Genomic DNA, 27,070 nt, shown 5'->3' with positions numbered 1-27,070 from the left:
CCAGAACCAGAGTGGCTTGAAGGCAAATTAAATCAGAAACATCCAGAGCTTCGGAGGTGCCTGAAGACAGACTTCACCAAGAACATGATGTGAGCTGAGGCTACCTACCCAAATCCAGGGCAAAGCACGTTCCTGTACAAAGTCCACCCACTCCCTATTTTCTCCATCTCCACTAGAAAAAAAGGTCCAGCACCCTGTTGCTATGCTACAGTTGCCAGTGTCTGGTTGACTGCGGTTTCCACACAGTCGGGAAAGAGACACACTCGTTTCTCACAAGAACAAAACTGGTCAGGCAGAGCTACAGGCAGCCAGAGTATCCCAGTTCCTTCGACCCCAGCCCTGCTCATCCACCACCAGCTTTCACTTCAGTCTCTATAAGAGGGCCCTTCATGGGAAGCCTCGGGCACGTGAGGAGTAGGACTCCTCCTGTTTCAACACAGCTATGAACATAAGATTGTCATCATGGATGCCCCGTTGGGACTGAGGATTAACTCCACTGAAGGCAGTGGAAGAGCAGGCAGTATTAAAGACAGGCCAGTTAGTAAAAAGAAATATCAAGCAAGCAAGTGAATGTCACTGCTACTTCTGCTTCATCAATCTAGAGGTGAAAATATCTGTGAAAATACAAGGGGTCTTATTCATCCCAGATATGACTCTGAGCATGGCTCTGGTCTCATCAATTTAAGTAAGCAGATCTTAGCAAAGGACACCTCCTCTCCTTCCCACGCCCAATAGTTACTGCCACTCTGCAAACATTGCCTGAATCTACAGTTATGCAGAGGCTGCACTTTAAGTTGTCCAAAGAAACCTCGGGTTTCAACGTAAAACAGTGTGCAAGTGTCAGCACAAGTTGAAAGCAAAGAGGTGCTACCAGCTAGCATGTTTACAAGAGGAACTGCGATAGGTGAGAAGTCAGGGCTGACATAAGCCAACAGTATTTTGAAGCCTTATGAGCTCTTTAGAGTATATGAAATAAATTGGAATAAGACTGCCACCCGTTCTTCAGCCTTGTTCATTTTGGGGCAGTCAGTGACAGCCAGAAAGCAGGCGTGGACTAAAAGGATGAGTTCACCCAAAGGACGAATGCTGTCTAGGAGCACTGGGATCAGAATGACCATGGCTTCTCTGGATCCCGAGAGTGGAATTTAGCCAGGCCACAACAACTAAAGGAAGTAGAGGACTTTGCACCTCTCCCCACCACCCAGAAGGCAAACTTTGCCTAGTCTTGCCTTGTTTTCTTTCCTTCCAGCTTGATTACTCCTCAGACTAATTCCTTTCTGACACTTCCCCTGTCTAAAAGGCACATCAGCCAGCCAACTCACCTTTCTTAACACTTTGGCCAGAAGTACAACTGCAAGCAGTGATTTAGAACAGCCAATACTAATAAGGGTTTGCAGGGTATGAGTATATGATGCTGATGAGTATATGTGCCAGGCCATACCTTTCCAGCAGAGATATTGTAAGCATTGGGAAAACAAAGCTTCTTTTTTCTTTCCTTCTACTTTTCCTATTTCTTTTCTTTCTCTTTTCTCTTTCTCTCATGCATGTAATTTGACTGTCTTGAAAGGAAGCTAACTCAGACTACTACAACACCACAAAAAACAGCCCAAGACCCGCAGAGTTGTTGTCACTTTTCCGCCCAAAAAGAATAGCTAATACCATCTTTAAAGGTCAGTCAAAGTTTTTATTCTGTTAAAAAAACCTGAACACTGTACTCACAACTGAAGGGAGAATGTGAAATACTCTTTCCATAAGTAAAGTTTAGGGTTTGAGGATTTTTTTTTTTTAATGGTTTAAACTATTTTATTTGTACCTTGAAACAGTTAGCAAGACTTTTAATGGGGATTACTGCAATACAAATAAACAAGTGCAAACAATCCAGATTGCATTTAATTTCTTAGAATGTTCTAAGAATTACCAAAAGTTAATAAGGGTTTCTTTACTCTTTCATTCTTGTCTAGGCCTGGGACATGCTGATTTCCAGAGCAGCCCATGCGATTTAGGAAACCTGATGCCCGGCCACAATTGCACACTGAAGCTGCTCGAGTTTCAGCCTATATTGTTGCTAGCATCCCCTAATCCTCTGCAAATCCCAATTCTGGGTTCTGTCAGTCCACCACTTGAATGTGATAGGAGCTTTCTTAGAGGCAGCAGTGCGAGAACAAAGTGAAGGGAATAATTATGTCCGAATGTTCCTAGGACAGGCAAGACACCCTCTCTGCCCAATCAAGCTGAGCTGTAGCAAACGGCCTGGAGTAAAGCTAGCTCTCTCCTAGGACTCACTGCTTCTTTACACGCAGTTGTAAACTTTCATTAAAAGGGTTACTCTGGATTTCTCACTATGTCTTCTCCCCCCACCCCACTTTGTCAGTTTTTAATGCCTAGTTCTTCAGTTGATGACAGGAATTCAGGCCCTGCTGTTCTTTGTCTCAGACTATTTCCCACTCACGCTGCTTGGGCTGGATCAGCTGGAAGAGAAACACTATCTATACTGGTTGTCCTGAGGAAAGCTCATCCTCAGAACAGAAAGCTGGACCTTGAATCCAAAACACTGTGTTCTTCTGCAGATTTGTCTGTTAGCACCAACTCATCAGAGCAGGAAGTTAAAAATCAGCAGAATGTGAGAACCTTTAATTACAATGCTCTGGATGAGACATCAGCAAGACCAGGAGTAAAAACTTCACCAACTCAGAGTGCTCACACCTGCAACCCTACTAGTGCAAACTGGGGGGGGCGGGGGGGGGGGAACCCAAACAAAAAAGCAAACAAATAAACACATTAATCTCAGTGTGGAAGGGGATGGAGAGGGAAGCAGGAGGGAGACTTCAGAAAATTAAACTAACTGGAAGTGAAGAAGCATTCCTGGTTTTGGTCTTGATAGCAAGTGTCTGCAAACTGCCCAACCCAGGAAAACCTTTCCCTAATTCAAATGTCACCAGCAACCGAGAAGAGCAGCTCTTTAAAGGGCAGAACAGACAGCAAGTTAACATTTCACAAGTAGTTACTGAACTAGAAAACACATAGTTTTCTGCATGTTTCCCATTCACATAGGCGCTTCCCAGATTACAAGAAACATTAGGGCTGGGAAACAAACCCAGTCATTTGTATGTCTCCAGGGCACATTTAAATTGTGACCCCAGCTCCCCTTCTCTCAGTCCCAGCAGATACTGTTTGCCTGACACCCAGAGCTGCATGGACGCTGTACTCACCAGCTGACTGCTGTACCAATACAGCGATGACTCCTTCAGCACACACCAGAACTTTTTCCATTTGTTGCCAATGAATGCTCCTTTTTCCTTCTTTTTGTAGAGCCATCCTTGGCAATCAGCTTGCCCCAGCTCTTTACACGATATCCTCCGTCGACTCATTATAAAGAACCCTGTGCCATTAAAAATACAGCGTTCTGCTTGTTTAAAAGTGCATTACCAGAAGAGATGTTGCTGCCAATTAAAAGACATCAACCTTACTTAGCAATCTCAGCAAGTCACCCAAGCATATCTTAAAATATACTTAGAAGTCGGTCAGTTTTATAACGGCTGTGATAGTAACACACATTCATTTGAAAGGCATTCTGATATGCAGAAACAAAACAGTAAGCTATAGATAATGCAGACACTAATTAATGCTAAGATAACCATACATGTGTTTTTGTAAATTAAAAATATATCCTTTGATCCTTTTAAGAGAGGCATGCATATATTTCCCTTCACACAGCTGCACTGAAAAGAATACATCTATTTAAGTCAGCTAGAGAAAACTATTACGCCAAGTACTTGAAAACCGCTAGTGTTTGTGTATGTGCAGGCAGCTGATTCTACCTCGCTGATTTCCAGCTTTGATTCAATTAACATACCACAAGGATTTAGTCCAAAGGAGCAGCCCGTTGTCATTTTTCTCAGAATTGGTGCAAGAATCAGTGGAGTTAAAAAGCAGCCTTCCTCCAGCTGAGTAGCAGTATAAAATCCTCAGCCTCCCAAGGATAAGACATACTAAGAAAATAACAAAAAAGGAACCCAGAAGAGAAAAGAAAATAGAATCTCTCATTACCTTGACTTTTCTTTTTTGTCTTCTGACGCAAAGGAACCTGTAAGAAATGCAGGAAGGAAAGAAAAGAGGAAATTTCAGATTGTGTTGCAACATTTGTGTAGAAAGGGGAGGGGGAAGCTAGAGAAGGACGTGGTGGTGATGCTGGTGGTATATGCAGGATGGAAACATAACCCACTCACTGCTGAAGGGACATTAGTAACTGAAGCATAAAACGTGTTAATTAAAATTGATGTATATCTAGTTGAGCAAGAGCAAACCTAACTCTATTAATGTGTCTATCTACTAGTGCTTCCTGTTTCACACCCACAGGCAGCTTCTACTTTGCTACATGTTTGCCTGAATTGTATTCTGTGTTCAGAAGTTAAAAAATAGAAGTTAGAACTCCAATATTTTAATGCTTCTTTACATTCCATGAGGGGTATTTACAAACGTGGGGAGATTAAAAATACATGCCAGGTGTCTGAGAGTCCTTTAGCTTATTCTAAGAAATCCTGAAAAAGAAAAAAATTGGATTTTCCACTCCTCTTTATTTAGTGCAGAGAACTTATTTCCCTCTGGGTAACAGTTTCATAATATTTCTTTTAAAAACATTAAATTAAAAAAAAAAAAAAAAAAATCACACAAACCTGGCAGATTATCCAAATGGTAAAACATAAATATGCCAGAAGTTTGCCATGCCATATATGAGAGTTTTAGTCACTGCAAAAATAACACAATTGAATTATACCTACTCACTTGCAGTCTATATATTTTATCCCACATAAAACACATAGAAAATGAAACTAAAACAGAAGGCCATGGACCAAAAAAGAGGTCATTAGAAATGTAAGGTCTGGCTTTTGGAGTAAATAAATTCTCCCCACACAGGCTGGTTAGTTGTACGATTGTGGACAAAGCACTTGCCTTCTCTTTGCCTCAACCTTTCCATCTCTAGCATGGGAACAAAAGCATTCACTTTTTTCTATTTTCAGGAAGGTTTTGAAGCCTCCGGATGACAAATGCTGGATAAGGTGACGTATGATTTAATATGCTCAGCCACAACGTTGCTATGCAAAGCTGGTAGCTACCTGATCCGCTGCAGAGCTACGCTATGAACATCCCTAATGCAGCCCCTCTGCCTAGCCAGCTGGCTTTTCAGGAAAACAAAACCCCATTTCATATTATTCTTGAAGGATTTGATGGCTCTTCTCACAGGCGAATTAAAGGTGAGTAAAGCTACACCATCTGGAAACAGCAAGAGAAGAGACCACTGCCACCACTATTTACAAGAGCTAGAACTTTCTCTAACCAGTGATCTTTGCAGCATGTATCAGAGTGCAGAACTGCATATCACAGTCGTGTGCTTATCTGGTGCTGATTTGAGATGACCTGAACAATACACTTGTGGGAGGCTTTACCAGGAATGAATAATCCCAGACTCCTGCTTAATCATCACATATTCTTTTTTTCCTTTCCCCCCCCCCTTTTTTTTTTTTTTCTAATTCCACCACTGCCTGCCTCTCTCTCAGACTATTCTCCATGACAACAGACAAAGAAAAGCAATGAGAAAACACATTGGCTCTATTGGAGGCTCCACTATTTCCCCATCCTATACAGGCCACCCTTCGTGTCTTCATTCCAAGGAAAGTAATGCCCTATTTAGGACACGTGGAAATAATATATGACCTCAGTGTATCAATGGGTCACTCAGTCACACTAATTACTTTCCTTTAGAGCTACCCAAAGTGGTATTAAGAAAAACAAGTATGAATCAGCTCTCCTTGCACAAAAACTATGTCGTGGGGCAACATCACATCTTTGCCATGATACTACAGTGGGGTCATTTCATCTTTAACCAACATAAAGTTCTACAACAAGATGAGCAATACTGAGACAGGATGTGGCTCTCTGTAAACAACAGAGGAAGAAGTAGATCTTTCCACTAACCTTACTGAAGATCTAAAGCAAAATAACATGGTCTATGGCTTTTCTGTCAAGAAAGGGTTAATATCCATATTACGTAAATCATCCATTAGGGCCCACTTTATATACAGACTTAGGAAAAAACTGATTACCTAGTAAGAGCTTGGGGTAACAAAAAGAATTTACAAATGTACATTTATTATTCAGCAGCAATGTTGGTATCCTGCTGCAAGTTGACAGGGGTGATAAAGCCCCATCTCTTCATATTTTGTGGGACGAGTTTGGAAATTAATGGGGGAAGGAAGGACCGTTTCTCCAGTCAGCACTATGTTTAGTTTGCCTGGAAAAAAATCAGTGATAAATCTGTAACAAAATCATTGCTGAGTGCGATTTCATGAATTAAGATGCATTTCTGGTTTTCTTTCCCAGTATTCCTGAAAGTTGAAGTAAATTTTTAACAAATTAATCCTAAACCTGGAATTCATCAACTTTTAAATGTTTTTATTGCTGTTTAGAAGCCCAGCATCATCTTATAAAAAATATCTGGTTTGCTCTGTGCAAGAGAAACCTCTAATCTCAGACTGCAGCAAAGAAATCTAGTGTTATTCACAAAATTGTCTTCCCAAATTTTGTTGATATATGAATATACAAAAGCAACCTCTTTCTCCAAAGCACCAGTATTTGGAGTCAGACAGATACTTTATGAAATAAACAAATAGTTTTCAGTAAAACTGTTTTAGTATAAAGCCAATAGAAAACCTGTATTTAAATGAATCTACCACAAAACTTCATAAAATGCCTCACCAGCAGGATTTGGATTCAGTTTTCCACAAGATTACAACATATTCGCAAGTCTCCAGTGGCAAACCTTTCCTCAAGAAATAAATTAAAGTTTCCTCCTCTGAAAACTGGCTTATGAGAGTCAACAATCTCATTTCAGTGAGCCTGGGTGAAAATTGATTAAGTTTCATTCCTAACAGGAGACATTAACACCAGTGCAGAACGAAGTGAAAACTGCAGAAGGCAGAGTTATTACCAGTAAAACCAATGGTACTGACCAGGGGTGTAACAGCAGTTTCAGGTGGGAATGTACTGTAACTATCAGACATGGTCACGAGAACAGTCTGAAATGGTCATGATTTTACTATGTTTCTGACAATGGTGGATGTTTCTCTATAAAGCTCTATTTCCTGATGGCGAATGATTTATTTCATTACCACAGGTTCAACTGAAAAATGAACCAAAAAAAAAAATCAGATAGATTTCTAGCTCTTGTTGTTATCAGGGAAAATCTGAGAGCAATAATCCTCAGTAAGCTCTGAAATAAATGCAAAATGTTACAGTTATTTGCAACTTTAGGGGGGTTGTCATTTTTGTGCAAGGCTGAGAATACAGGGTAGGTTTTGGTTTACTCATTGGTTTACTGAGACCTGAGTTCTGAACAGGATGGGATAGGGATCCTGCAGGACAATGCAGGCTTCAAGCTTGCTATCCATTACTGCTCCATGTGGCAAAAACCCAGGAGCCACTTGCAAAGGGAGCCGTACAACTGAGCACTGTTCACAGCTGCTTCTGTGCCAGGCATGCTCCACCAATGAGCGAAAACGTACAAGAGAAGTGACAACTTCAGCAAGAGACTTCTGTCAGTTTAGAGATCCTATTTTTCCAGAGAATCACAGTATGGTTGAGCTTGGAAGGGACTTCTGGAAGTCATCCAGTCCAACCCCCCCACTCAAGGAAGGACACCTACAGCTGGTTTTCCAGCACCATGTCCAGACAGCTCTTGAATATCTCCAATGATGGAGACTTCACAGCCTCTCTGGGCAGCCTGTGCCAGTGCTTGGTCACCCTCACAATAAAAAAGTGTTTCCTGATGTTCAGAGTGTTTCTGAGTGTTCAGGGTGTTCCTCTTGTGTTTCAGTTTGTGCCCATTGCCTCTGGTCCTGTCACTGGGCACCACTGAAAAGTCCCTGGCTCCATCACCTTTGCACCCTCCCTTCAGGTATTTACATGCATTAGTAAGATCCCCGTGAGCCTGTTCTCCAAGCAAAACAGTCCCAGCTCACTCAGCCATTCCTCATATATTAGATGCTGCAGTCCCTTAATCATCCCTGTGGCCCTTCATTGGACTCTCTCCAGTATGTTCATGTCTCTCTTGTACTGGACAGCCCAGAACTGGACACAATGCTCCAGGTGCGGCTTCACCAGCACTGAATAAAGGGGAAGGATCCCCTTCCTTGACCTGCTGGCCATATTTTGCCTAATGCAGCCAAGGATACCATTTGCCTTCTTTACAGCAAGGGCATGTTGCTGGCTCATGTTCAACTTGATATCCACCAAGACTCCCAGGTCCTTTTCCTCAAAGCTGCTTTCCAGCTTAGCAGCCCCCAGCATATACTGGTTTCCCCTGGCAGTATTATTTGTGCTCACGTGGAGTAACAGTAGGAGGCAGAAGTCAGAAGGCCTGACAAGCTTTGGCAGTCCCTCCACAGCATCCTAGATACTGGCCCCTGCTAGGCAGCAAACCTCTGCAGATGGTTGGTTGGGTCTACAGATGGGTGCCTCTGTCCCCCCAGAGCAGGGACTCACCCATTGCAATGATTCACCGTTTCTTCCTGGTAGTTTTACATGGTTTACAGGTAGGTGAACCAGGTCCTTTGCTAGCAGGCACATCTGGCTCCTTTTCAGTTTTGAGGACAGTCAACCTATTTTGAAGCTGCAAGTTCTTCGGTTGGGCAGGAACCTTCCTCTTGGTACTAGAAGTCATCCATCCTTCCTCTTCTTCAGAGGTTTTGCTTACTTTGATAGTGTGGGTAGGCAGTGCCTGCCTCTCCATTGCAGGTGGGGACTGAGGCTTTTCAAGCTGTTGTGTCTCAGAGAAGACCCTATCTATCTCCCTTTCATCTTCTCTGATGCTGCGCAGCCTGCTTACTTCCTCCCGTATCTCCTCCAGTTGGCAGCACAGCTCGTCCAAGAGGGCACACCTCCTGCAGGGCAGAGGGCCATCTCTCCTGGCCTCTGGGAGAGGTCCCAGGCCCTTCCTGCAGCGGGGACTCGGATGGCTGCGTCCGCCATCTGAAGCTCAGTCTGTGCCAAAGGCTCTGCCCTAGCAGGGACAGCTGCTCCCACATCTACTGGGGAAACTGCTCTGTTACCACCATGCCTGAGACTGTTACAGCAGCACTATTTCAGCCAAGGCCCCCTTACTTCACTCCTCCTTCACACCCTGCTGCACAAACTGCTGCGTCTGTGGGCTGCACTCTGGGCCTGGCTCTTAGGTCCCTTCCAAGCATCAGTTAAAGGGTGCTGGACCTTCCCTAACCAGAGGGAGTTGCATCAAAGGCTCCAGGCACCCTGGGTCAAGGGCAGCTGATCGTGCTCATTAGAAGCTGCTAGAGCTTCCTCGGGCCTACACCCTTGTGTCTCCCCTTACCTTGTCTTTGCCTGACAGCAAGGATTTGCAAATATTTATTATGGAGGCTACATGTTTCCAGCTTCCCTTCCAAATGCATGGCCGTGAGCAGTCATTGCTAGGAACCAAACTCAGGTGGGCAGCATCCCCTTGGGGAGCTGCCAGGGGCAGCCGGGGATCACCCCAGGGGATCCTTCTGCCTTGAGACTGAGGGGCATGCAGCCTGCAAACTCCCCAGGAGAAAAAAAGTGCAGCAAAATAGGTGTGTGAGCCTATTTCAAGGAAAAGAAAAAGTTGTTCTACAAGCAAAAGCAGGGGCATTGGGCTAATAAAGAAGATCAGACTTCATGCCTCATGAAGTTCAACTCACAATGCAAGAGCCTGAGAAGGCACCAAAGACAGCTATGATCAATAGTTCATCTTCTACAGAGCAGTATTTTTCCTTAAGCTTATCAAGAGTTAGACAGATGGGTGGCTAAGAAAATCCTTTGCTAAGCTCATGTGTCCTAAGTTACTGCTTTGTCATCCGTTGAGGCATAGGACTTAGAAGTGGCATCAGGCCCATGTAATAGACTTCATTTCACCCTTGGAGCAGAACTGGGGCAGCCTGTGGCAGCCTCGCCACTCAGCTGGCCCATAAGCAGCATTTTGTTTAGATATTGATGTTGTCCACAGTCTTCTGTGATAACAAGAGCACAACCCCAACATATGACCTCTTCAGCTGATCAGTAACTCTGGCATAATGTCAGTTATACTTACGAGAGCATTGCTGTCAGCTTCCATGAATGGTTTCAAAGCTTAGTGGGAAGGCTGTAAAAAGAGAAAGTTTTGTTTACTTAAGTTCTGTATTATGTTTTCATATATCAGGTCTTGAAAGTAGAGTAAAAAAAAAAAATGTTTTACACACTTTGACCTGCCAACTTTACCCTTCCCACTCCAGCCACCCCCTCAAAAAAAGACCTTTTCCAAAGATAATGCTATGTTAAGCAACCTGATTTTACTGACTTATAAGTCAACCAATGCTAAGGAATACTATTTCAAAGGTATCCAAGCTTTTCTATTAAATAAACAGAATAAAAATTATGGATGTGGTTGGGGAGGGTTGCTTTTTGGTTGGTTGGTTTAGAGTTGGGGGGGCAGTGCTAGCAAATGAAAAGAGAATAAATAAGTAAAACTGGGGGGGGGGACGACACAGCGTTTTTTGTTTGTTTTGGTTTTTACTTCAAAAGAAATCTATAAGATTTGGATTTAAGTTCGGCTGAGCTACTCCCAGTGTTTTCTGGGAATTCTAGTTCGCTAATCTGCACACTCTCCCAAGCAGGATGGGATTTCATACTGGACCACCCATTCTATAATGAATTGCAGTTTTTCCTTTCAGAAAGCAAAATCTGTGCAGTCCAACAGCAGATGCTAGGGTTTATTTTCCAAAGATACACAAAGTTAGCAGTTATCCATTTAGGTCACAGTTCAGGTGATTTCATCTGGTATACACAACAACGAGTCAACTCCCTACATGATTTTCCTTTGGTTGGATGATGAAGGATTCAATGCAGTGTACAAGATAAAAGAAAACATACCAACTTTTTAGTGCCAGCAAAGTTCCTATAAAACTCACCCCTCTGCGTATGAAAGAATCATTCAGTGAAATGGGAGAGGATACAAGACTGTTGAAGTGAGCAAGAAAGGATTTCCAGAAATAGAGCCACACTTCAGAAGAATTTCTAACAAGAACTTTTTCCTGTTACTAAAACCAGTAATTTAAGATATGTGCCAATCCTTATACATAATATTTATTTTAGTTTGAAAATAAATTCTTAAAACAGAAAATAAAAACCCACCTACTGGCTTCCAGCAATTTCAAACCAAAAATAGAAAGGCAAACAAATACATATTTTTCTGGCTCCCAACTGTTTCTCTTCAAAAATAGAAAGAAACACTTTCTATAAGCGGCTCAAATTGAAGTAATATCATAATGAGGAGAGATGTTGTAGCAAATAATTTTAAGGATGTTTAGAAATTATAGTTAGTATAAACAAGCAGAGGAAACACCTTTAGTTATACAAGCAAATTAACATCGATCTCAAATATTGAGCCAGAAAGCAAGGGAATAACAGACCAAATTACAGTAATTATTGTGACATGTGGCCTTTTGCCTGTCATTTCTTCATTTCATGTGTGCTTTGGGTTTGGGGAGGGTGGGGTGTAATTATACAGACTGCACAGATTTGAATCAGCCATGGTACCAGGAGCAAGAGGAGAAGTCTTAGTTAACTGGCAAGGAAATGTTTCCGCCTGTGTGCTTTGTGCCAAAGGAGTTGAAATGGATTTCAGCAGAACCTTCTCAGTGACTTCAACTCAAACTTTTGTTTAGTTTCCAGACACTGGATAAGCAATTTTTGAGCCAGCGTCCAATGTTCAAAAGCAGCACTGACTTCTGTCTCATTCTAGTTAAGAGTATAATTTATTATTCCCTGTGTAAAGAAAGGTATATAAAAAAAAAAAATCACATATTCACTGCAAAAATAACTCTCATCCACATAACCTGAGTTTATTTCTCCTAAGTAAACCCAACCTGAGTAAGATTAGTTACACTGTGAAATAGCATTAGGATTTTTATGTCCGCTCAAGTGTACTCAACTGTTGCAAAACCAACATTTCAGAAGGGCATAACCTGTTTATCTCTGTACTACAGTAAAATAAGTGTTTCCTTTCAATTTTCTGAAGGTGCGTTTTGGGAAAACCATCTATCCTTTCTAAATAGACAGGCAAATTAGGAGAAGGAGCTGGATAAATATGGCCACTCAAGTAGAGCTAGTCTATACCCACCTTACTGGATGGTCCAGCATGAATCTGCAGGGGCTGTCACTGGGTTCTATAACCCCTCCACCCTCCAGTTTTCCCATCCCAGATACTGCAGTTAGCATCCCTGGCTGAGCTGTGCCCCTCGCGTGCCCTCTGTGTGATGGTAGATGGTCCCATCATGGCAGCCCAGGAGCATGCCCAGGGCTGGCAGTTTTGCTGGCAGAAGAGCTTCTCAGCTCACAAAAACTACACCTGAGCTCAGGAGCTTGGCAGGCCAGCAAGAGGTTAGTAGGAAACAACACTTGGGTTCATACTGCCAGGAGGGTGTCCCGATTCCTAACTGGAACAGCTGCAGCAGGAGAAGACTTGGCCCAAACCACCTCATTTCACACCACTCAGGGCACTGTATTACAGACTAGAGACAGTCATGTGTGTATCCTTGTCCTCATTTCGGTGGACATGGAATTTGAAGCGGGGTCTTACCCCCAAAGGTATGTCCTAAGCACCAAGGTGAGGATGTGGGATTCCAGCCCTCTTCCTAAGCCTCTCCATTTGCAATGAGGTAAGATCTGGAGAGGGAAACCCTCCAGCCTACAGATTAAGGTACCCACATGGAAAATGTGCACCACCATTGCAGTCTGCTGTGATGGATGTTCAATCCACTGAAATGGCAAAGTGAGGAACCAAAGAGAGGAATAAAAAAAAACCAAAGAGAGGAATAAAACAAGGCACAGTGAAACCTCTCCCACTTCAAACGGCTTTTTAAAGGAGAAAACAAACTTGAAACTCTCACTTCCTGGAGGATAAAACATAATGGATATACTGGTTAAAAGCAAAGGGGATGGATTTACATTATCAGTTTGTAAACCATACCTATATTTCTTTGGCTTTTCTTAGGGGTGCCTGAAACAACTCATTTAATTTCAGTCTGAATTGAATAAAATATGTCAAAAGTGGTTTCAGCAAAAAGATTTCTAATTCAAGTTTTTGAGGTTTTTTTATTTTGATTCAACAACTAAACTATAAATATCAGTTTGCATCGCTTTATTAGGCCCACACCACTCCAGCTCTTTCAAGAAGAGTAACAAACAAGTAGGTACATAAGCAATAGCTGATGCAACAAATGTGGAAACACAGCAAGTGACTTATCAGAAATATCTTGCAATCGTTTCCATTTGACTGCATCATCTCTTCTGAAATAAATAGAAATGTCTCTGTTAAAGATCAAAGGCAATGTTAAGCATGGGGAAAAGGGGGAAAAAACTCTGAGGTTCCAATGATTCTGATTGCAGAAAGCAATCTTAATTCATTAGTTATATTCCTCTTGTGGAAGTCAAAATCCACAAGGCCTGATGCTCCTACCAGTTACAAGCTACAGTGAGGATGCTGATCTGCAATGATATTGGTATAAGCCTGCCAGACATGCCTTCCAGGCATCCCTCAGATGACATCCAGAGTGGGCATATGCCTTCCTGCTTCTGAGCAAAATATTTGAGATATGTAACATGACTCAAACTATTTGTGTTGCAGAAGCACCCAAAATGTGCGTTGCTCAGTTCCTGTTCGGATGGCACTGACACAGGCAATTGGAAAAAAAAAAATTAAAAAAAAAATTCTACTTTACCAAGCACAAAGTCAGGGCTGTAAGACAACCTGGAAAATAAGCTTTTTGCCTTCCTTCTGTTTACATTTCTCACACTGGTCACCAGCTTTAACCTCTCTGCTTGCTTTCTGTTTATTTGGCTGCCTGCAACAACCTGCACTTCAACAGGCAATGAATTGACAGGCGATATGAAACTAGTGACAGTGCTACAAAAATTTCCCCCCAAAAAATCAATGATTACTTAATCACATACCTCACTTACCAGGCATTAGGAATAGCATTGCCTCAAATTATAGCAGCGCTTGAAGCACTGTCCTGTGGCAAGGGGACAGCCTTACATAATAGTCCTAAATTATTACATTACCTCTAACTGGGGTTCTTGGAACAATGCAGGGGAAAAATAATCACAGTGATTATAAGCTCATAATTGTCCTTTGGGTTACTAGAGATCCATTTAATCTGCCAGAACCTTACCATAACTACTAATTAATCAGATCTAGACAGTTACTTAACTGGTTAATCAGCTAACTAAATTGACTATCTTACTTGTACAAGGAGTTTCTTGATCTGCAGATTTTCTCTCACTTACTGGGTCACCAGGAAAGTTGGATATTAAGCTGGTGCTTTGCCACGGGGCAATGACAAACAGACATTAAGGCACTTCTCATGAAAGTTCATGGACCATCCCACACTGGTTAAGTTGTGTCCCACCCACCTTGGTCCCCATGACTTTGTGTTTCCAATTGCAGATGAAACTGCAGATCACCATTAGCATCGGAAACAACCAGTCCATTGAAGTATAATCATAACTCGTAATTGTCAGCGTATACCTTCAGCTTTGGCCACAATGGATAAATTTAAGCTTGTTAAATAAAAATTACCCTTTGAAAAGCCAAAAGTGTTCTTATCACAGGCCTAGCAGCAGGAAACAGCATTTGTCACATTATAATACTGTTGGTTATAAACTTATTTTCAATTGCATTTGAAATTATTCAATCCCCTCACCTGCAAGCAATTCAAAAAGACAACTTCTGACTCCATTTGTGAGAGGGCCAGGAAAAACTGGAACAAGGTTCATTGCTCCCTTCCTGGAGACAGAAAGGGACTGGAGACATCACCCTGCTTGGATCACGGCCAGGTCCTGTCAGTCCAGCCAGGAAGCACAAGAGCAGCAGGTTACAGGCGTTGACAGCTCTGAGCAAGCAGTTGCAGGAGCCCACGCTCACCGCCTTTGGGAGGAGAGGGGCTGGAAAGAAAGAAGAGGTTCAACAGAAGAGAGATGCTCCAGCTGTGCCTGGGGCCTCACAGACAAAAACGAGAAATCAAAATGGCATGCTTAGTGAAGTGTGTCTGCCCCAAATGTGAGTTTGCATGCAGATTCCTGATAGTGTTGAGCTGATTCCTAATGCTGTTATGTTTGAAGGTCAAGAAAGAGTTTGCAGAAACATTAAGTGCAATACTTCAATTACTGCTGCCTCCTAGCTGGCTCTTTTGCTGTGGCAGGCAATAAAAGCAGGCAAAGTTAAGCTGGCTGCAGAAATGGATGAAGAGTTAGTGCTGTTAAGGGTAAGGAAAGACTCCAGGTCTAAAGAAGCACTTCCCCGGTGTTCTGCTCTCTTCCAAAGATGCACAGTTCTTTGCTAGCCCAGAAGATGAAACACAGAGAGGAGGCAGGAAAAAAAGCCCGAAAGCCTGTAGCCCTTCCTGAGACAACAACCTAAGGGGTTTCTCTTGAAGTAAGTCCCTTGCAAAAAGATACAGATGAGGGGGGAGGGAGCATCATTCCCTCCTCTATTTTTTTAGATCAACCTTTCAGCAAACACAGTGTTGAGGGAACACTGCAACACCCAGCACCTAAAGAGAGAACGAGGGGGATGTTTCCCCTCAGCACAAAGGCACAAAACTGCTGCAATAACCATAAACGTGGATCATCACAGTGACAGGAACCTGAGACATCCTCACTGGAAGGCAGTTCTGACAAACATTTGCTGTCAAGGCAGTGCAGAAGGTTTTATGCATCCAAGGGAAAGTAAAAATTGAAAAAATTAATCACAGTAATAAGCCGCTGCAAAACATTTTGTGAATTTGCTGGATGAGGTTCAGAGGAAAAAAGAAAAAGAAAAGGTATTGTCATGAAAATTTACCACGTTTCCTAATATAAGACTAATCAAAAAAATTTCTGCCAGATAGAGCTGACATGGGGAGGCTGCCTGGCACACCCTGCCTTCCAGCTCTGCCCCACACCATTTCAAGAACAAACTGACTTTGGGGGCCATTTGCCCAGCACAGCATAATGGCGTTTTCCTTTTGGAGAAGTTTTAGTATTTCCCCTCCAGTGGCCATCGGGATGAAAACCCACCTTGGAGGCAGGAGTCCCCCAGGCAGGGAATGGCCTCCCTGCAGCCCCACAGTGCTGCCAGGCTGCCCGGAGGGGCTCAGCCCCCACACACACATTGCCAGAGGCATCCCACTGACAGTGATAATTTGATTTAAGGCAGCAAAGCCAAGGCTAGAGCAGGAACCAACAAGTCCTTCCTACGTTTACAGTTGCTGTCCAGAGCACTGTGGAAGGAGTTTTCTCCTATGTCAAAAAAAACAAAGTTACCTGAGCAATATTTCCCAAGCTGCCACCCTGATGAGAGTTGTAACAAGGAAATTCAGTCCCATTACAACTGCCACAACTGCAGTGTAATACATCAGGATAACAGGAGCACACATTTGGCTCCTGCATTTGAGAACAAAAGGCCACGAAAAATTGCTACTATTTGCACTCTCTGAAGATTAGATGTGAATTCTCTTCTCCTTTCTTCCACTCAGGCAATGTTCATTACATCAACAGCACTATACAAAAGGCCAGCGTTCACACTTCCAGAGAAATATCAAGAGAACAAATTTTGAAAAGTAAAGCAAGATCATTATGCTGATGATTGTGAGGATGAAAAAAGAAGTAGCTGGGACACTTGCTGCTTCTTCCACCAAAGACTGCCACTCCACGTTCACAAAATTTACAAGAAACAGAAGTCTTGAGAGTCCTGTTTGATTCTTCATTAAAAGATCAGCAGCATCAAAGAGTTTATCTTCCTGCCACCCTTCACAGTGCACGAAGTACACGCACTGTACTCAGACGTCACCTCTGCAATAGAGCAATCTCAGTGGGGCAAGGTATAGCGATGGCAAACTGCCCTGGCAGGTTGCACCAGAGGAGGGTGGAACCACTCCCACACTACAATGTAGTCTGGTCAGCCACAGAGATTTGCATGTGGTCTTCTTTTCCCTGTGAGTGAAAGGCATTTCCCCAGGAACAACAGAATGGAGAAAACTGGACTGCTCACATCAGAGCTTCTCCAGAGAAATTTAACCAGCACCAATTCCTCAATTCAACACCCAGGTCCACATGCTAGTGTATAATGTGGACTTTCTCCAAGGTCCAGGACAGGCAGGCTGGCAAGCTGGGCAGGCCACTGGGAGCCCAGTGCTGTTCTCAGTACATCTGAGTTAGACCAGATATGGACTGCTGAGAGGCAAAAGAATCACGTCTAGGATAAAAAAGCTCAAAGATATGATGAGAAGGTGCTCTTAGAAATACTTTGCCCTGGGAATCCAGTTTAATCATCAGTGGCTTCTCTACTTCTAGATTATTTCAGCAGTAGATTTCGTCTCCTTTTAATCACATTAATTCTCATTATCTGTTCAAATTGCTACCAGCCATCTTTACTTAGACTTATGTTTGCAATGAGCTAAAGAAGAAAGCCTGCTTCACAACACAAAAAGAGCATAGTAAGAAATAACTGCTAGAAGATAGCTTCCCACCAGTGTGAAAAGGGAGGTCTTGTCCAAGGTGGTTAGCATAACAAGCTGGTTGGCCCTGAGAGCTGAAATAAAACTCGGAAAAAAACTATTACTCGTTGCAAAAGATTGCTGCAATACATCTCTGCAGCCATCATCACCTCCAGGCATTCAGGATTTACTATGATTCTTGCTTCTTAAACACTATAGCCTTTGCCAGAACATCTGTACACAGAAATAAATCATTAAACATGACTATTTGCTACTCCTGCAAATGCAGATCTGACTACATCTGACACTTATATCTTGAATCTTACAGAAATGAACACTTTTCCTTACTCATTTTCTGCGGGGTTGCCCTCACTGTAGTAAAATGTGAAAGAAAAGCAGTGAGTGCTTTTCTAAAGGAGAAGATAATATAGTGAAACTATTCACATAAAACTAAAAACTGAACTTGTTCTTTCACAGGAACAATTTCCAGGTTTTCTCAGAAGATCGGGGGCGGGGGGGGGGTGATGTCATAAGCTGTATCTCACCAAAGATTTTCCCTTAAATTCTGCCATGTTATGGCTCTCCCAACACTTTACAAAAAAGTGAAGTCTGTGTCTGCCTGTCTCCTTTTTCTTCTAAGGAGACATTCTCTCTCTCCTCTGTTTTTCTTCTAAACCAGTCCCAAGCTGTTTATGTCCTTTTATATTTAGATGAGTGTATCCCAGTATAGAGTACCTCCATTTTTTAACCTAGTTCTTATACAAATATCTTTCAAGTTTTACATAAGAAAAGCAAATAGACAAAATAACTTTCAGACTTCACAGTGATAAAAAAATATTAATAAAGACAAAATAAAATTAGTATTATCAAATATTTAACAGCAATGTATAGCTCACAATAATTGCAGCCTCAATAGTTACTCTTACTTTTATGATCCTCTTTAAATAAATTATTTTAAATTGCTGCTTCAGTTTTCCCTCTCATGCCATGTGCCATTTTGGCAACAAAAAAATTTGGCAACAAAACCCCCATGGTAGTACAAATAATTAACGAGAAGTAAACGCTTGAAGAACAGCAACCCCACTCTTGCTATTTCCCATTGCAGCAGAGTTATAATTTATACCAGTTAAGAGTCTGAGGCTAACATAAGGATTTGAAACAACCATAATTTAAATTGTCTCAGTTTTAAATCAGCTCACTTGATGACACAACTTTCAACATGCACTTTTTCTAACATGGGAAGGAATAGTGTATTTGTCTTCCTAGCTGGTCTCTCGGGCTTTACTCCAGTAAGTGCCACAACATATCCCGTTTCTGTTGGCAGCTAGATAGCTTCTCATGCCTTCTGACCAGATATTATAAATTAGCACACCTGTTTTGCAAGCATTGTCAAGCACAACAAGGTTGTAATACTCCTGTCTTGTTAAAGTCATGGAAAAGATTAGAAAGATTGAAAGATCATTAAAAAATTTGGATACAACTCCTCTAGGCACATCACTGGCAGAACACAACTGAATTACTACCTCATGACAGGTGATGGTGCTTTGTAGACATGCGGGCATGACCAGAAACACCTCAGTGAGCACACAGAGCTCTGAAGTGAACATCTGAATGCAAAAATCCTACTCAATACCAGTAAGCACTTCATCTTTCAGGACAATAGCTGCTACCGTCCATTCCACCCTCATTTTTTCAGTGATAAAGAAATACCTTGAAGAAAGTCTAAATGTGAACAAGATAAACTTCACGCTTAAATTACTGTAACATGCCAATATGACAATCTTAAATCCCACCAACTAATGTGAGTTTTATTAGGCTAAGAAGTTAACACCATAATCATGACCACAGAAGATTTCTCATCTTCAAGCTATCATTAGTTCTACTTTGTACTTCTCTTCCACAGAGAATCTCAGAGAAAACGTCTTCATTTAAAAAAAAAAAAAAAAAAAATTTGTTCTGCCCAGAGATTTTAAAACAGAAAATAGAACAATCTTGGTTAAAAAATATAAAGCTTTGAAGGAAAAGTCTTGCTTTCTTTACTGTAAAAAAAAAAAAAAAAAAAAAGTACTTGTTTTTATCTAAAACCACAAATTAGATAGACAGGCTAACAACTAAATGACTATTTAGACAAAAATAAAAATTTTTAAGTTGTATTTTTTCACAATATTAATTCTTCTTTTTCATTACTCTTTCCTTTTGTTGAAACCTATAGGATGACAAAAATAAAGGGGAATCAAGCCACAACAGCATGTCTAAAGTTAATTATGTCCTGATTTTAAAGTATTTTTCAAATTCAATTACAGTCCTTAAATTTCAATTTTATAACTTACTTACAATCGAGCAATAATATAAAATGCACCCAAATTCATAAGAAGGTTGGCACAAGAAACCCACTTCTCGTGAAGTAGACAGACTTTTGACCATCAGTCTGTGGTTTGTTGAGATCAATGAGGAAGAAAAAAATCCAAGCTACTCCAGGCAAGAAAATCAAACTACTTCAGAGGACTCGTTCTCAAAATGTTTGTGTACGTTGTTTTGGTTTTTTTTTTTTAAATGTCTGCCACTCCAGAGTTTAAGCCCCAATTCTTAGCAGGAAGAAGTGAGCTGACCACAAATGTTAGGATAAAAGAATGCTGAAATGTTGAATTCAAGGTAGCCAAGGCTGAAACTCCACAGAACTCTAAGTCAGGTCAGAAGGTTGAACAGCTGTTCAAACTGGACAGTCGAGTTTTCAGCACATTTCATAATGTGTTGCATGTGCAACGAATATGTTCCTACTGTGTCACTTGATTAAAAGTGAAAGAAGGGAAAGCAGCAGTGGAGAAAAGATATGAACTTTAACTGAGCACCCAATGTCCCTGCACATCTGCAGGCAGCAATATAGGACCCAAATATAATATCATGTGATATAGTATAAAGCAATACTATGGCCCAAAAGTAGGAGCAAAATAGTTAAGCATGCTGAGTAGCTGTCTCTAAAGCTGTCCAAAGGTATCCATCAGGAAATAAACAGGCTAGAACACAACCACCACATGAAAGTATATCTCATCAGAAATCATCAAAGTGGAAGAACTGGAGAAAGCCCTACAGACTCAGCAATTAACCAATACAAGACCAAGATGTCTCTTCTGTGGTTGCAGGAACCCAAGACTGGGGTTAAGTTGCTGTGATTCACTGTGTTTCTAGGATTGTACCTCCACAACACATCTTTACTGGAAAGGCAGTTTATGCCAGGCACAGACAACGCATCCAGAAGACAGAAAACTGCTGGAGGATCTTGCTTACCCCTGCAATGGCACATAATATGTGGTACTTCAGAGTACAGCTTCAATCTTCATCTCAGCAGGAGGAAAAGTGCTTTAAATGTACTGGTAGTGCACTTAGGCGCAACCCACAAGACTCCAGGTAGAGACAGAAGACAAAAATCACACCTGAAAAGAACCCCTCCAGTGCACTAAATTGCTAGTATATCATCATAATAAATAATAATTGTTGTTATTTCTGTTTCCTCATTCCACGTCCCTTCCCTCTCAATTCCCTATTTTGCTCTTAACTGAAGATATGTTCAACAACAAATTTGGGAAGTGCTGCTTCCTACTTACTACAAACACCTTCACACTGTTGCTTTCTGAGAAAATCTGATTATTTGACATCATCTCCATTCTCCTTGCACTTTGTGAGATCCACACAAATCATTTAAAGGCTGTATTAGGGAGCTAGAGAAAGTTCAGACACATAAGCAAGTTGCTATGTGTCAGCTGAGACATATTAACTACAAAAGAGATTTAAGCTAAACTGAATTACCTAGCAGTTGCATTTGGTTTAGATTAAGAGAAAATAAGCACAACTAATATGACTCAGCTGGTACACTATTTTGATGGTGCTTGTACCAGGTGGTCTTCCAGGAAGAATCTTATAGACTTGGATGCACCAAAGAACAGGAGCATTTCTCCTAAGACCTTGCAAGAAGGAACAAGGATAACAAAGCACCTTCACAATGTAACAAAGCAGGAAACTATGTACAATTATTTACAGCATTACCACCCAAAATATTGTTGAAGAAGCTTTTCTGAAGTATTAGCAATAGGGATTTCAGTATGTTTATTTCCACAATAATGGACCATGTGCGAGGTACGGTAGGAACATTGAAGAAAAGAGAAGGTAACTTTGCCCCTGGCAGCTTCCAGTTTAAGACAGGATACAACAGGAAGATGTAGACAGCAATCAGACAGAGCCCAAGACACAGTGAGACAACAGCCATCAGGAGTGAGACAGCAGCCATCGGGATCTTATGTTGGGTCTCAGTATGCCTGAGGACTGACATTGTCAAGGTTTGCCTTAGCACTATAGCAAGTGGCTCTGAAAAATAATGAGATCTAGTGCTTTCAAATGTTTGTAAAACTAAGGGAGGGATCCCAGGGAGTTCAAAATGAGAGTTAAGGCTCAGTGTGTTTGATGCTGCCCAGAAGCGTAAATAAATAGGCTGGGAGATTCAACAAAGAAGCAGAGCAAGAAAATTATCCTTGCAGTGGGTTTCTGAAGTGGTATGAGATGGTGAAATTACCTTTGTCAAGGCCAGAGAATAGGAGATTTCAGTAAATGTGACATGACAGAAAGACAACTTGTATGACAGCTTATTTCTGTGTCTGGAGAGCGAAGACATTTGAAAGTGTGTGCAAAATTTAAACATAGCTTGGAAATGAGGATATAGAGAAGTGAAAAAGGCACTTAGACCGTAATGTCATTGTCAGTAATGAGCAAGGATGATTTTGGAAAGGCAGAAGTTGGTCATGCTGGATCCAACTAAGGGCTGAGCCATGACATATCAGAGACACAGGCCAAACTCTACATCTGGTCAAAAAAAAAAAAAAAAAAAAAAAAGAGAGAACTCTCTTATAAGAGTAGATCTGCCCTTCATAGGAGGAGAAGCCATGCTGATGTTTGTGAATAAAATTACTTGTGCATAAGGTACAGAGGAAAAATGGATAAAAAGAGAATAGGATCTTTTAGTAGACCATAGACAGTATTTTGGGGTATACCAGAACCTTCTCAAAGGCAGTTTGTAAGTATGTCTGAGAAAATAGGTAGAGAAAGAGTGGCAGACAGAATCACGGACAGTGAAGTTTTAAGAAGAGATTTTGAGATAAAATCAAAGGTAAGTGTGAGGATAAAATGATGGCAGAGAACAAAGGTGGTTGTTGGTTGATTGTATTTAATAGAAGAAATAAAAACATACTAGTTGAGAAAAGGGAGAAAGACCACAGGAGGTTCTGGGGAAAAGCAAGGTAAGGAAGTCAAAGGAAGATAAGCTCTACCCAGATGAGGAAGCCATATCTGCAAGAGAAGCAGCAGTTAAATAAGTAGTAGGTAGGCAAGGCTATGCCATTATGTTGATTCCACCCCCTCCCACCTTGGAAGCAATCGGCAAGACCAGTTTGGAGAGGAAAGAGACAAGAGCATGGGGACAACTGGAGGTGTATGCACAGAGAAAGCGTGACTCAGCTAAGTCAGAGGGATAGAGCTAAAGAAGGACAGACACGCTTGTCGTGGTAGAAGAATTCAGTCTATTCACAGGACTTATGCCAGAGAGGCCCCACGGCAAAAGCAAAACCAGCAGACACTGGAGGGTAGCCAGCCTGTAGCTTGATGATAGGATAGACAAGTGAGCAATTAAAGGGTAGAGGAGACTGCAGAAGGGAAATATTTTTAGAAATGTATATCACTAAGGCATAAATACAGTGCACACACATAAGCACTTTGATGAGCTATGCCTTTAACTGCATGTTATTATTTTTCAGAAAAATCCTCACAGAAACATGGCTCTGCTTCAGCTGAGAGGGAAATTGAGATGCAGAAAGGGGTAATAGGTATAGTTTCACATACAACGTTACCTCAGTGCCCACCTCCCTGTTTAGTGATTGTGTAACCACACTCAGCATGATTTCATTAGCAATAAGTGGTGCATCAGGCAGGACGCTTTCTCCAGGCCCATAAGCAGTACTAGCTACATTTGCCCATAAATAGTACTAGGTGTGTTAGCAGGTGGTTGAGGGATTCCTTGAAGGCAGTTCCATGCACAAAATAGTGAAACTATTCAACATGTCATTTAGCTACACAGCCCTCTCTCTGGGTTACTGCTTCTACCTCAGGATCCAACACCAACTAAGAATCTGCTAGGACCTCCACATGACAAGCTGATTAGCAGCAGGCTGCACATCTGTACCATATAATCAAGTGAGTGCACAATACTGTTGTCTGTAGTGTCCTACTGCTGCATCTTTATCCAAACCAGTCCTTATCCTATTCACCTACAACCAAGTCACTATTCATTCAGCTAGATCATGTGGGAGTGTGGAAGGGATGTATTTGAGGAGCAAGGGGAAACATCTGGAATTAACAAGGACAAAACAGGAGCATCTTAACAACTGTGGAAGCTCTTCAGCCCACGCTGGCTTCATGCCTTCCCCAGCCACCTTGCAGGGACTGTGCAGACAATGGTGGAGAGCGTGCTGTGCTGAGCATGCAGCACCCGGCTGCCGCACCCACTCAGGGAAACACACTCAAAGTGAGATGCAAACACTGCTTTCTGGCCACTGGACAGTCCCGCAAGAAATCAGGTCTCCCAGTATGCATGGGGACAAGTAGGAAGCGGCTTGCACAAAAAGTTTATATGAACATTAGCAGCCTGGCATTAATGGCTCTTGCCATTGACAGAGTGAAACAGAGCTTTCCATCACCCCGTTTCTTCCTGGGTCTGGTACAGATGCTGTCATGAAGCACGCTTTTGCAGACAGTATAGATTTTAATGTGCCCTTTCACCTTTCCCACTTACAAAACCAGTAAGACTTTCCAACGGAAAGCAGGTGTTGGAACGCAGTGTGCAAGGACCCACTCTCTCTGCTTCAAGGAGCAGCCCGCTCTCTCAGGGGCCACGGTGAGGCACAAACCAGGCGAAGGCGAAGCGATGCAGTTTGAAAGCAGAGAGCTTCACCTCCCTGGCCCGAGACACGCAGCCTCCGCCATGCCGCGGGGCTTCCACCTGATCACGTCGGGTGCAGCTGGGTCACCAAAGCCAACACGAAGAGAAGGGCATGGTGGGAGCCTCTCCTTCCCAGAGAGACACTTTTTGCCTCTAGAAAGTGTTAAAAATTTCACCACAGGGGAAGGTACAGAAAGGCCGTTTCATGAGAAGTTAGTAAACAATTTCTCTCTCCTTTATGAATTGTCACAAACCATTAAATGTTGGCAGGACTGGCAGACAGGAAAATCCTGCTGAACTGAACTGCAGCTCCTGAGCAGGGATAATAAACCTTGCAAGAAATCCAATTAATACAATTGGGCCCAGTAAAAAAAAAAAAGATATTACCCTACACCCCAAAAAGGACTTGTTGGAAGCAAGTAGGTGAGTGATTAAACTAGCTGTTAGCCTCAGCTTTCACCAGAGGCATGTTTTGTTGAGGAAAACTCCAGTCCAGAGATGCAGTCAGGATTTTGGGTTTTCTGTTTCAGTGCAAAGGACAGGAGATTTTAATTCCAGCTGTCCTTTTGTTCACCATAAGCACAAGGCCATTCACATAGTACTTTTGCTGTGTCTTTACTCACACAATTTCATGTCTGTGAGACAAACATTAAAATTAATGTATTCTAGAATTCTTTTCACATTAAAAACAGAAATCAATCTGCTCAGTGCTGTCACCATAACACATTACAGTCTACCCCCATATTGCAACTTAAATACTCTTTACATGGTACTAGATTTGCACATTTTTATCTAGGAACCTAAAATTAATAAAGGAATTGCTTCCATTTCCGTATTACACACTTGTCTTCACAAATATTCCATTTAAATGAAACAGTCATGACTAGACTGTCACCCTGTCCCTTGATGGATCTTAAAACATAACTGAATTAGAGCTGTACAAAATAGAAATCATTCACATACATGCTGTCACTTATCCTCACTCCAGAAATCCCATTATTTCTAATTATTTCAATATTTTTAAGGAATCCATTTGCATTTTTTTAACCAAAAGGGAGGCGGAAAAAAAAAAAGGAAGCATAAGATCTTTTACGCAGCCCTCAAAAAAAAAGGGCAATTACTTGCCAGTGTGAACTTCCTTTATGGTACAATGTAAGCCTTGTTTCTCATCAGCTAAAACCATTTTTTTTAAAAAAAAAAAAAAAAAGAAAGTAGATGTCATTAGACAGAAACAACTAATGTTTGTCACTTAAGAGGAAAGAAATAAGTCACAACCTTACCAGCAAGGAATTCTGACAAACAGCCACACTTGTCCTGTCAACTCCCACACCTCGCAAAGCGGAGAGGAAACTCTTACAGAAATTGGTTGCAATGCTGAAATTGCCCAAGAGGAAACTGGTGTCTCTTTTACAAGTCATGACTATGCAAACCACAAGCCATGCATCAAAGCGAGTGCTAAAAGCCATGCCTGCCAGAACTAATACTAGAACCAAGCTAGGTGGAAATGGGGTAGGGGACAGGACTAAAAAATTAGAAGTATTCCCAGATAGCTAGTTTGTTTCACAAATGGAAATTGGTTTAAAAAACATGCTATCAAATAATTCTGGAAAGAGACTCAGCGTGCATTGTGGGAGACAGAAGAAAACATATTATAGGTGCCCCATAACAAATCACACTATCCAAGCCTCAGCACAACCTCTGTCGCTAACCCATTCCCCAGAGCACCCCTTCAGCCTCAGTCTCCCGGGAGCCCTCCAGGGTCCAACTCTGCACCCCGAGGTACAGGAGAGCTCAGGACAGCCCAAGCCCAGCCACGCTGAGGCCAGGGAGCCCTCAGGACAAAAGGAAGGATGGAGCATGAAGCACTACCAGTTTGGTTTTTCTGGGTCACCTGCAAAGTATGTCCCAGAAAACGCCATCCACGCAGGGATGGGGCTGATAGTAAGGTTTGCAGAAGAGCACGTGGGTCTAATAGTTTCAAATCAGCAATCTTCATTTCCCATTTTTCCTTTTTGACTAGCTGATGCAATGGCAAGCCAAAATTAATAGCCCTATTAAAAATATGAGACAGGTGCTTCTGTAAGTTACATTTTTACTAGGCTTGGGGAACAAAAAAATAAAAATCAGGACCTTGTAGTTTTGGGTACTTTTCTGTCTCGTGTATTCAACAATTTCAGCCACAGGTATGTAGACTTCAAGAATCAATAAACATCTAACTATAGCACAAACATCTAAACAATTTTTTTAATTTTCATTGCTCTCTCTACACAACTGTCTACTTAATTCACATATCACATTAGTCTAGAAAAGACAGAGCACGCACTCTGTTAAATCTCATCCTTCTTCAAAGTGATAGGCATTGCTGAAAATAAGGTAGATTATTGCATGCTTTGAAGTGAATTTTTCCTTTTTGACTCACTAGAATATTACAGACCAGTTTCTTCAAAGCCGGACGGAGGGATGCTACTGCCTAGGGATTCTCCTGTGTTTCCTCAGATCTCTCTCTGCTCCAGCAAGGAAATTCCGGGGTCCAAAGGCAGGTAAAGGA

The 27,070-nt window shown here is 41.8% G+C and overlaps 1 protein-coding gene across 3 annotated transcripts in view; it reads right to left on the bottom strand.

Annotated features, from left to right (window-relative positions):
• The window catches only part of IPCEF1 (interaction protein for cytohesin exchange factors 1), a 63,484-nt gene extending 37,611 nt beyond the window's left edge, over nt 1-25,873 (bottom strand). For 2 of the 3 annotated variants that reach the window (XM_075035963.1, XM_075035964.1), the window contains exons 1-4: nt 25,803-25,873; nt 10,121-10,171; nt 4,048-4,084; nt 3,210-3,379 (exon numbers count right to left, since the gene is read on the bottom strand). In XM_075035963.1, coding sequence (XP_074892064.1) covers nt 3,210-3,379; nt 4,048-4,084; nt 10,121-10,144 — 231 coding nt within the window. In that variant the 5' untranslated portion in view covers nt 10,145-10,171; nt 25,803-25,873. The other variant, XM_075035965.1, reaches the window with a different exon arrangement.
• Between the last annotated feature and the right edge of the window lie 1,197 nt (nt 25,874-27,070).

The sequence above is a fragment of the Buteo buteo genome, chromosome 9 (genome assembly GCF_964188355.1).
Source record: "Buteo buteo chromosome 9, bButBut1.hap1.1, whole genome shotgun sequence".
NCBI lineage: Eukaryota > Metazoa > Chordata > Aves > Accipitriformes > Accipitridae > Buteo > Buteo buteo.
The sequence above is the reverse complement of the archived record's forward strand: the minus strand, read 5'-3'. Positions and strand labels throughout refer to the sequence as shown.